This window comes from Etheostoma cragini, chromosome 19, assembly GCF_013103735.1.
Source record: "Etheostoma cragini isolate CJK2018 chromosome 19, CSU_Ecrag_1.0, whole genome shotgun sequence".
NCBI lineage: Eukaryota > Metazoa > Chordata > Actinopteri > Perciformes > Percidae > Etheostoma > Etheostoma cragini.
In genome coordinates, this window is record NC_048425.1 from 3,583,727 (window position 1) to 3,595,600 (window position 11,874).

The window sequence follows — 11,874 nt, forward strand, 5'->3', positions numbered from 1 at the left end:
GATTTGACTCTAAATTGGTTTCTGATGATGAACATGTGTCTTTGTGTGCCCACCTGTGTATCTGGTTGTGTGTGGAAAAGAAAAAAGTAAAAAGTCCACACACACACAAACACACACACATACACACACACACACAAACACACACACACACACACACACAAACGAAAGCACACTTGACCACTCAATGACCCTCCTGTAAGGCACAAGTGTTGCATGAAATGTTGTCATTTTTGTGAAGACATTGATTCCCTAAATGCACCTTAACACCTATGTGAGACACACTCCATCAGCACAGACGTGAGCCCCTTTCTCTGGGCCTAACTTAGTGTTTTTCCTCTGTGTCTCTATGACGTGTAATGTTAGACAGCCAATCACAAGTATTGTTGGACAAGCATGCTTGCTACAAGCATGCTGCATGCCCATTGGCTCACTGAGGATGATTAGATTTACTCCTAGGTATTGAAATTTGGTGTTGAATGACGGGGCATTTTTAAATACTCGATATTATCGAGGCAATGCAGTCGGTGCCTAAAAGTTCAAAGTTCGGTACCCAGCTCTACTAAATGGTAATGTTGACCTTCACCTTCAACAATAAAACCTGATCCGGTGTGAAACTCAAAGACGAATATAGAGCGTGGACTATACTGTTCTATGCTGCGCTATAGGAGGTAGTGTCAGAAGTGTCTTGGCAAGAGCAGCTGAGGCCACACAGGGAGGCTGGAATGAGAAAAGGCTGTGTGTGTTTGATGATGGGTGGAAATGACTAACACTATTTTCTACCAGATATTTTAGCCTGGGTCTAATCAGTATAGTTTAGCAGCTGGCAGCAAGATCTCGTGGCTCACTTCCACTCACTTAAAGCGCCACTTGTTCCTGTGACTAGATGTCATCGAGTGGATTCAGCCGCCGACAAAAACACGTGGGCAGTGACTAAAACAGCTGTGGTTACGTAACGCCAACTCTACAATTCAAACCTAATGTGACCTGGTGGTAAAGATGCGTACAAGATCCCGCAATACCCCTAGTTTGAATCTGGCTGAGGGACCTTTGCTGCATATTACAGTTCCATAATAGTTGCCCCCCCTTCTCTCATCTCATGTTTCCTGCTTCAGACACTATTAAGTAAAAGTGCATACCACAAAAGAATCTAGCTAGACTTTTTCTAAACATAATCAACATAAGTGCGGATAGTTCTTCTACTATTAACTGTAAAATCAAGACATGCACATGTAACACAGATGCCCAGCCGGAATCATACCTGGGACGTTGTGATCTTAGGCAACACGGCAAGCTGATGCCACCTAAAATTTGTTTTTTAAAGTTTAAAAAAAAAACTAATGAATCCATACAGATGGAGTCTGAAAAAGGCAAATGGAAGTTCGGAAGGAGGACAAGTGTCTGGTGGTTCTATGGCTGAAAACACCATACATATCAATTCATTTGCTGATTGTTAATGTAGTGGGTAAATCCTTTAGTCTAAAACATTCCAAAATAGTGAAAATAGCCATTACTATGCCTCACATCCCAGGGTGATATCTTCAAATGTCTTATTTTGTGTGCCCAACAGTCCAAACTCCAAAGATAATTCCTTTTCTGTTGATCAGTTAATAGATTGACTAATCGTTGCAGCTTTACCTGGACCTATAGCAACTTAGCCATCTATTCTTTGGCAAACAAGCAGACATAAACACAAAACTGAGTGGACCGCTCGCAAATGTTTCCCACTAAAAAATAACTGCACAGAAATACTGAACATGACTGTAGTCCTGCTGCCTATAAGGTTTTGATATTTAATTGTATGCTTGTCAAAGAACTGAGGTCCTTTAAAATGGCTGGTAGAAGGGTGCTACATCACCCAGGTTACATTACCTACTTCAAATTGTAACTTTAACCTTTAAACCTACGGGAGCCTGAATCTGATTAACTGAATCCGATAAACTAATATTACTTGAATGTTTCCTTGTTGACCAGACTAATTTCTCAGGATTTTTTTTCTTATCTTTCTATGATTAGAGGTAACCTGATCATCACACAAATATTAGCACAAACACAGCTAGAAAAGACTGAAATTGGGCATTTTTAGGGCGAAACGGACCATGCACACATCTACACACAGCCTAACAAACATCCACAATAAGGTCAAAACTTCTTCTGTGTGAATCAGACCACACACACACACACGCAAACACACTTGCACAAACACGCATCGGGTGTATTGTTGCATGTAAGGGTGAGTCAGAGATCACAGATCTGTGAACCCAAACAATAATAAAGTGGACCAGTGAAATGTAAGGAATGGAATGCCAAACACACACACACACAAACACACACACACAGATAAAATGAAACCCCCCCCAAATTTTACACGACTAAGCACAAATGCCATGAGAACCTGAGCCTCCAGAACAACTCAATTACTTTTCATCACACAGATGACAATTAGCTTAAATGTAAAGAAGTTAGATAACAGACACCCACTTCAAAGGTCTCGCCAACTGTCCATACTTGAAGATATTCAGTCACATAAACAGAGAAAAGCCGCAAATCCTCACAATGGAGAAGCTGAACCAGGAGAAGTCTGACTCAAATAATTAATTGATTATTATAATAGTTCTTCCTGTTGATCGGCTGATTGTGACAGTTCTAGTACCAAGTTCCTTAAAACTGGACGATAGTCTGGAGTTCATTATGCAATATCTCAGTATTTCAGCCTTGGAGAAATGCATGTACAAACTCCAGTCCGCCTGACTTTTACTGATGAACACAAAACACACATTCAGAGTATATATTTATAGAAAAAGTGAATAACCAGTTTGCACAAAGTGCCTCATCCAGCTGCAACATCAGCAGGACATAGTTGCATGAGGCCCTGAGCTTGTGTGTGTGTGTGTGTCTGTGTTTGTGTGTGTGTGTGTGTGTGTGTGTGTGTGTGTGTGTGTGTGTGTGTGTGTGTGTGTGTGTGTGTTTGTGTGTGAATGCTGCAGCAAAACTGAGGCAACACTGGAGTGTTCCTCATTGTGCTGTTCATTGTCCCGAATAGCTTTTGTCTTAACCAGGCTGGCACCGGGTGTAACTCTACTGCAACTCAAAGAAGGGCCTGTTTCCAGATTAAAAATAGCTGGCCTTCTCATGAGAACCAGGGGATTCCCCACATGCAGATACATAGCTCCATGTTTTTCATTATAGTCTTTGTCCAGTGTCATCTCAAACTTTTCAACGTGATTTCGTGCTACCTCCGACGCATCATTAACACAACTGACATCAAGCAATAGATCGAGTTGTAACTTAGCCTTTTAACTTGCTAATGAATGTATATATTCACTTAGTATCTCATCAATAACAGATATAAGAGACATTTTCACAGCGGACTGCGGATACAGGATTGTTGATTTCATGCCAGTTAGTGAATTGGAAGCAGGTACAGGCAAACTCTCATATGTTTGCCTTTATATCATGTTCTCTTCAGGGCAGGAAGGCCGTAAACCATAAAGATCAAATGGTATTCAAACGTGTATCTAGTCAGGAATGCAGTTTAGCCTGTGCAGGAAAGTGATTTATATCCATCTAATGAAAGCATTTGGGGGCATTTTTCTGTTGGTTAAATTTTCATACCATCACGTCCCTAATTTTAGCTAAATGTAGTTTTTGAAGGCAGTGTGTCTTAGTGTTATACAGTCCAACCTGTATTTCCCCTCCTGGGCATAACACAAAAGCATCTATTCTAGAGTTTAATGAACATTTGATTAACCCCATGAGAACTACTGGCACACATGGTTAGTAACACAAACAATAAAGCAAATAGCAAAAGATACTTGGACTGATGTGATCACTTGTTGCTTGATTAAATTCACCCATGCTGGCTCGCCAAAAAGTCACAGATTTGGTCCTTTAAATGTGCAAATGTTGTGTCAGCCACACCGAACTCTTACTGTTTCACTTTGCATAAGAACTACATCCCTTTGCATTAGAACAGCGGCTAAAAAGCTTCAAATGGGAATAGACTCCTGCTGTTTTTAATGAAGACCAGCGGCAAAAAGCATTAATTTCCTTCTCTAAGTAAGTGTGTCAAAGAGATGCTCTGCTATTTACTCTCATATGGAGAGAATGAGTGGAGTCTCTGAGGGCTAGAGGAGTAAATGTCTCAGGCAGACTTTTCCTTGATACCAGAAAAGGAGGACAGAGATGTAAGCGTGTACTTGTGCAATAGTTTCTGCCTCACTGCACTGCACTCTAAAAAGCAAATGAAGACAGGCTGTGGACGTTGCTGAGTTAATGATTTGCTTTTCCCGGCTGGGACTCACTGAACAACGTCTCGATGCCAACACTTGAGTGTCTGGTACATGTACAGGTATATCCAAAAAACAGTGTCAAAATAGGATACTGGGAAAACATTTTGTTTTACACACTGTAGGTGACAGCAGCTCTGCTAATTGATTTCTGGAGTAAAGAAAAAGAAAATCAGCAGTGTAAATATTGCAGAAAAAAACTCTAAAGATTGTAGACATATATTTAAAATCTCTTTACACTGAAGACGCACAGGGCCATTGAAGAGTAGCTATTATTATGTATGTAATATACGATTATTTCAGGGAATAAAAACGGCTTAAGGAAAAACCCCAGGAGGTTAGCCCACCTCCACCACTGACCCGCATATTTCACCTCTGCACATCTGTAACCACATTAAAAACAATCTACAGCCTCGGACTACTCTGCCGTCCCAAATGGATGCAATATGTTTAGGTGAGCAGCAACTTATCCCTTTTAGTTCGATAAGCGCTGGCGGACAGACAGGCTGCTGATTCCCTCTCCATTTACGTGCATTGCTTGTAAATTCCGGATTGCATTGTTTAACAAGTCCAGTGAGGCGAAGCTGTTTTCCAAGTCAGAAAGCGGGGGCGAACTTCGCCAAATCTCTTCCACAAAAGGAAGTTTCGTGCAATAATATTTCTTCAATGTTTCAGTTGGTACATGTAGCGCCCGGTGTTTTCCCAGCATCACTTTAACAGTAAAAGTGACATTCAGCTGTAAATATAAACGAATGTGTTTCTTGCCAGTTCAGTGCGCAACCGCGTTGTTACATGATCTTAAAAGTGAGTGGAAAGCAGCCCTTACCTGCGATATGGACATGTTCAGGTAGAGGAAGAGCCCCGTGGTGGAGGCTATCTGCAGCACCACCACAACTATGACCACCATCGCCACCCACATCTTGGAAGGCGTTTCCCGGCGCCTCGTCCCGCTCGGCCCGCCGGCCGGGACCATCATGTAGGTGGTGGACTCGCTACTAACCGATCTGAAATAATCCTGGTGCTGCTGCTGTGCGCTCGGAGTGGCCATGGCATTCCCGACGCATGAGCAGACCATACAACCAAGGGAACAGCAAAACAACAATAACAGCCCAACAACAACAACCTCCACCAGACTTGAGCGCAAAATTAGATCTCCATGCGTCCGCTGCCAATGGAGCTGTTCATGCGGAGCTCAGCGGGGAGAGCGGGGCGGGGAGGAGAAGAGCAGCAGGTCGAGCAAGCAGGCAAGAGAGACACGCGCTGGAAGTCAAAGTTTGGATATGTCCAGGTCTGTTCAGCGCGCGGCTGCTGCGTAAAGAGGGGACTGGAGCTGCTGCTGCTGCTGCTACTGGAGGAGGCAGCAGCGGAGGACTGATGGCTACAACCGAAAGAGAGCAGCAAAGAGGGGGCTGGCTTAACCTTTTCATCACCCTGGAGCTGTTAAGGAATGTGCGCTCTCACTCTCGCTCTCTCTCTCTCTCTCTCTCTCTCTCTTTCTTTCGCTCTCTCTCTCTCTCGCTCTCTCACTCTCTTTCTCTCTCTCGCTCTCTCTCTCACTCTCTTTCTCTCTCTCTCTCTCTCTTTCGCTTTCTCACTCTCCAGATTTTATTAACACACTGGAGATTTGGATATTTTCAAACAGCTTTGGTGTTTTAATAATATTGTCTGTTCTGTTATCGATAAAGATAAAGTTTTTACCAGATAACATTTTTTTTAAACATTTGAATGCATTAACACTTTTTAATGTTAAGTGGTACAACTTGCAAATATGTTAAGTGTTTTTGTAAAGACAAAAATAAATTTCTCTCTCATTCACCTCACTCACTCAATCACTCACACGCGCACACACACACACACACACACACACACACACACACACACACACACACACACACACACACACACACACACAAGGGGCACTATCTTTGTGGGGACCCATTGACATTTTTCATTCCCTACCCCCTTACAATAACCTTAACCATCACCACTAAATGCCTAACCTTAACCCTTACCCTCACCCTAACCATATGACCTAATTCTAACCGTAATCCCAAAACCAAGTCTTATTCCTCAGTGTTGTGGGGTCCAGCATTTGGTCCCCCAAAAGCTGAACTGAGCTGTAAAACTGAACTCCCGGTTTGTAACCCCACAAATGTAGTTAAACAAGAACACACACACACACACACACACACACACACACACACAGTTGAACTAGTGCTTTCAAGGCATTGAATACAGTATATGGGTCACCAATGCCATAGCCAGAAAAGCAATAGTACAAACAACACTAAAAAAGGTACTAAAATTGGTACATGTTGCAGCTGATATCTCACAATTTATAGTATTTTTTGAGAACTAGAGATTTGAGAACTCACAATATATTCCTGTATAATTCCTGTCACTGCAGAGTACAAAGTTTAGACCTGTCCTTGATGAAAGAATGGCCTGCCAATACATAGTCTCTGTCAAGGGTTAAATCAACATCATTTTTAACCCATATCCGTCATGAAGTTATTTGTCTTTTTGAGACATTTTAAAATATAGATATAGCTATAGATTGAGTGTGCCTCAGTGCCCCAGTTTCAGGATTTGAGCTGGCAGAGGGTGCTCTTTATTTGCTCTTACAATTCTGGAAATTGTTGAATTGTTAAGTCATTTTAAAAAATGAATGTTTGCTAGTTTTTCTACTACTTGATATTAATAAAGTGAAAAGCCTTTGGTGGATGGACGGTTGGTTGAGCAAAACACACAGTTCCAACTTTTTCCAGCTCTTTTGGATTAACTTTTTTTTTAATTTTTTTGGAGTTTTTAATAATAGAAAAAGTAATCTCTTTAATCACCCTTTCTCTCTTCTTTCTGTTCTCCAAGCTGCTCCAGTGTTTGTTTGCATGTCTGTGTCATGTTTTACAGCTTTGCTGCCGCTCTGCTGGAGAGCAAATATTTTCCTAACACCCTCCAGTTTATCAGTTTGAAACAAGTGCAGCCACGATTAAATATTTAACATTAACCTAGCTTTCCAAAAACATCTCAAAGCTGTACACAGGCCGCTGACTTCATTGGATAAGATAAGACCTCATGGAGAGATGACTACATCTAGATTTTATTGCTGCCGACAGTTTATTGCTGTATGCCATAAAGCCTCAATCCTGTCTTAAATTACCATTAAACAGTGTCTTTGGACACACAATCATTTTTCTCCAGGCAGATTGTGTTTACAGTTCTAAATCGGGGATATATTTTTATACTATGGCACAACTTTAAAGAAATGATTTTATCATGGCACCACAAGCTATATATGATATATTGACATGGTATATATTATATCACTATGAAGTAAATAATTTAGGCCTGTTCTCAGTTACTTAGAAAAAGCCAACAGGTGCTCTGCAGATTTAAAGATGAGAATGTAACTTAAAGTGCTCATATAATGCTAATTTTCAGGTTAATAATTGTATTTAGAGATTGTATCAGAATAGGTTTACATGGTTTAATTTTCAAAAAACCCCATATCTGTGTTGTACTGCACATTGCTGCAGCTCCTCTTGTCACCCTGTGTGTTAAGCTCTCTGTTTGAGCTCCAGAGTGTGGCCTCTCACTTCTGTTCCATCTTTGTTGGGAGCTGTACATGGGCAATAGCCAGGTAAGGACTAATAGCCAGTCAGAAGCAGAGGATAAGGGTGTGCCTAGGCGAGCATTATAACGTGTGTTACAAAGTGACAAAGATTGCGGGCATTTTAATGGGACATGTGACTTCTGGCTTCACTTTCATGTAGAACTGCACGTATGATGTCAGTTAACAAGCGATACCTTTAAAAGCAGCCAAGTCATGTCCGCTAAGCCACTTTTAATTTTGTCGGTCGGTTCACATTATAAAAAACTCCACGCTAAATAGACAATGATATGATAAATCTTGTGGCAACCTTGGCTCATCCTCAAGGCAGCCACTTTGGGAACCACTGGTCTGAACAACAGACTTTTCTTTGTTTCTTTTACATCACCACACACAGCTGGAGAGTGGTCTGTGTGCCCAGCAGTCAAAGCTGTTTACCAGGGATGGGCGGCAGATGAGCTCGGGTCGCTGCCAGTTAGACAGCTATGGACCATCAGAGGGCCGCAGCAGGGCTGGGGTTAGAAGGGGCTAGAGTGCTGTCAATACAATAATTGTGATTTTCCATTGGAGCAGAGTATCGTCACTTGGCAGCCTGTTCTGCCAATTTTCCTAGCCCGCGTCACGTGGCCAGTTAATGTTTCCGTTATGATTATCCAAACTTCTGATACCATGAAACCAGCACTGTGATTGTTTTTTAAAAATCAGTGGCAAACTGAGCCTATAGAAAATGTGTATTTTATTTAGATATACAATTTGTTTCAAATAAAAGTGAAATTAATAATAAATAGGATAGCAGAAATACATTATGTTTATTTATCCTATCCAATACTTCATGTATTTCTTGGCATATTCTATTCTATTCTATGCTGTATTCTGATAATATTTCCTATTCATGAAAACCGGACCAGCAGCCCCATTATCCTGCTAACAAACAAACAAACAGACAATTAAAACGATGAAAACAGATAAAATCCTCGGCAAGTAAAAGAAAAGTCCAATACTTTCCACTTGACTTTGTTAGTGATTTGAAGTTGACTTCTTAAGAGTAGATTCTCCCATAACTGTGCAAGGTCGTCTGGATGATATTTTAACACCAAGGTCATACACAGCCAAGTCCCTGACTCTTTGAGTTTGCAATAGAATGATATTTGGCATCTGCACTGATGCTTCTGGCCAAATGCTAGCATATAAATATCCCAGTTAGATTTACAAATAGGTAAATAATCTTTTTTGTGTCTGACCTGATGTAGAATTTCTCTTTGTTTTGCATCTTTAGAGTGAGAAACATTACATTGAAATCCAATAGTGACAAGTTGTCTGTGTGTGACTATTTGAGACATATTGTGCACTTTGATGAACAGCAGAAAGGTGATTATGCATCATGTCAATTTCTGCATGAAAGAAATTTGCCCCAGTTTGTGCCTCTCATGTTTTACCATTAAATATAAGGGTTTTGAGTTTGCTAATCCCACCTCACTCAGATTTATGAGTTTAGAGCTAGTAGCCAATGGAACTCTCATAAATTACATTAATGCACTGTTGAAATGCTGTCTTCTACCTACACTGGCTCTGAAGACAGATATAGAGACCTGGTTCATACATATTTCCAGATTTTTGCTTGTCAGTTTCTCTGGCTATTTTATTATGTACAGAAATTCAGGCAACCACACATGCTTCTTTTCTGACAGGTTCCCTTCACATTCAGTATGGGAATCAGCATTAGAAGATGTGTTGGTGATACGCATTGCTCAGTTTCAGGGAACTGCAAGTTCAAAGAAGGGCACCACTGTCCCAGACAAGTCAATGCACTGGAACCAGCAGTCCTGTAGTTGCTGGCCAATTTCTTTAACCTTAAGGATAATTTTTCTCAGACATGATAGTTCATGAAGAAGTATAACCGTTCAGAAGTTCAATGTTTGATCATTCATTTGATCCAGACACTGTTTGTCAACCAACTATAGATGAAAAAGAATGCTACAAATTATTTCCAATGTTTTACCCCAAAATTGTGGGGTAGCATAAAAGGTACACATCCACGTGTCTGTGTTATCCTGGCACAACACTGAGATGCAGTCAAATGAGATTTATTGAAGTTTTGCTAAAAAATGGCCTCAGGCAGCTGTGCCGTCACGAGCAAAGAGGGGAAACAATTTTGCCAAAACGTCAGTGAAGCAAGACATACTTCAATCCTCTAATGCAATATTGTAAAAGTGAATCCAATGCCATCACAATGTTTATCTAATCAACATTTTAATAGGAACAATGGCTCAAAACATGTTGTGTAATTGCAATCTTAGAGTTCCCCTTAGCTCTATGGAGCGTTTTAGCATTTCAGCTCATTATTTTGTTTGACCAGTACCAAAACAGCAGAAAGACTAAGTTAGCGACTAGCTGGTGAACAAAGTGGAGCACTGAGCAGCTAAAGAGCCAGATATTTCCCTCAGGAGTTGGTGGAGACCAAAACAGAGATACAAGGAGAGTGAAAATTAGACTTATATTATACTGTTGGCCAGAAACAGCACTTTCAGTAAATGCTGATGATTCTATGGCTATATAGATATGTTTAACTAGCCAACAGTTTAGTGAAACTTCAAGAAAACAAATTAGTTTATGTAGATGTTGTGTTTACAGTTTCTTCCCCGTGAAAAATATTTATTATGGCATATATGGTGTTAATTTAGATATACTCTATGTATCTGGTGGATAAACACGGTTTCACTTACATAAAGGGTTAAAACATTAAATACATTCTGGCAGCCAACCACCTGACTACACAAAAAGCATTTCTCCAGATGTATGTGTGTGTGTGTGTGTGTGTGTCTGTGTGTGTGTGTGTGTGTTTGTGTGCGCGTGTGCGTGTGCGTGTGTAAGAGAGAGGGAGAGCAAGAGAGTTCCCTCTGACACCACAGCTGTCCACCCATCCCCACAGCTTAGGTCTGCAGGTGTGACTGTGTGTGTCTGTCAGTCGGTGTCCCATGGTGAGAAAACATAATGGTGATCAGCAGTGGGAGTTAAACGTTCAGCATTCCATGACCTATTAGGTATCAGAGCCAAGGGACTATTACACACTGCAGCCAGGCCAACGTGTGTATATTGTTCTCAGTTTTTTTGCATTTGTGGCTCAAATTAACAGCTAGGTTTTGTGGAATTTAGCTCCAAAATGTGTTTTAAACAGCAGACAGTTTTAGAGTTAGAGGGGAAGTTGTTTGATTTCTTCTATATCTTTTTACCTGGAAAATACTGTATATATATTTTTTTTTAAGCCTAAATATTAGAGAAGAGTTGATAGCCATGCTAGCAGGTCTGGGAGGTTTTGCACCAAATGTCCACAATGAAAAATACTGACCTGCTGATATTAGGCAGGTTACATTTACTTTGTTTATTATCTTAGGCCCAGTTCAGGTTGACTTGAGCTCTGCATAAAAAGCCATTAGAATGAGACAAGACCAGTGCTGCAGTCGGGGTGCCAGCACCAAAAATGTGGAATCCATGCAAAGGATTACTTTGTAATTGGACTGCCATATTGCTACTGCTTAGCTTGTTATTATCACAACAACAAAAATCAAATATTTGCCAACGTGAGGATAGGTTTGAAGAGTTGTAAAATCCTGTCTCTGATTATAAATCTCTGTGCAGTGTTTTGTGGCGAAGCCTTTAAAAAATCAAGGATCTTTACTGGACTCCTTGGATAATATTACAAAATACATCTGAAGCTGATTAGCTTTGCATGTAATGAGTTCCAAACCAAAGCGTTGAACAAGTAAAAATGTTGATCTGATACTGGCGCTGAGCAAAAAGTTAAGGGTTCACCAAAGTTCTTACAAATCACGAATGCATGTGTTAAATTTCCAAGGCAATCCATATACAGTGGTTGAGACATTTCCCTTAAAACCACAAATGTGAATCTCATGGAGGTTCTAGAGGAAAAGTTAATAGGACCAGCAAAGGCAGCAGGAATCATTGTTGTATTCGGGTTTT

General features: G+C 40.6%; 1 protein-coding gene across 1 annotated transcript in view; it reads right to left on the reverse strand.

Moving 5' to 3' along the window:
• Positions 1–5,678, reverse strand: part of tnfsf10l (TNF superfamily member 10, like) — a 52,146-nt gene extending 46,468 nt beyond the window's left edge. Inside the window, exon 1 of the mRNA XM_034857195.1 lies at positions 5,113–5,678. Within this exon, the coding sequence (XP_034713086.1) occupies positions 5,113–5,361 (249 nt within the window). The 5' untranslated portion in view covers positions 5,362–5,678. The remainder of the gene's footprint in view (positions 1–5,112) is intronic.
• Positions 5,679–11,874: the final 6,196 nt, after the last annotated feature.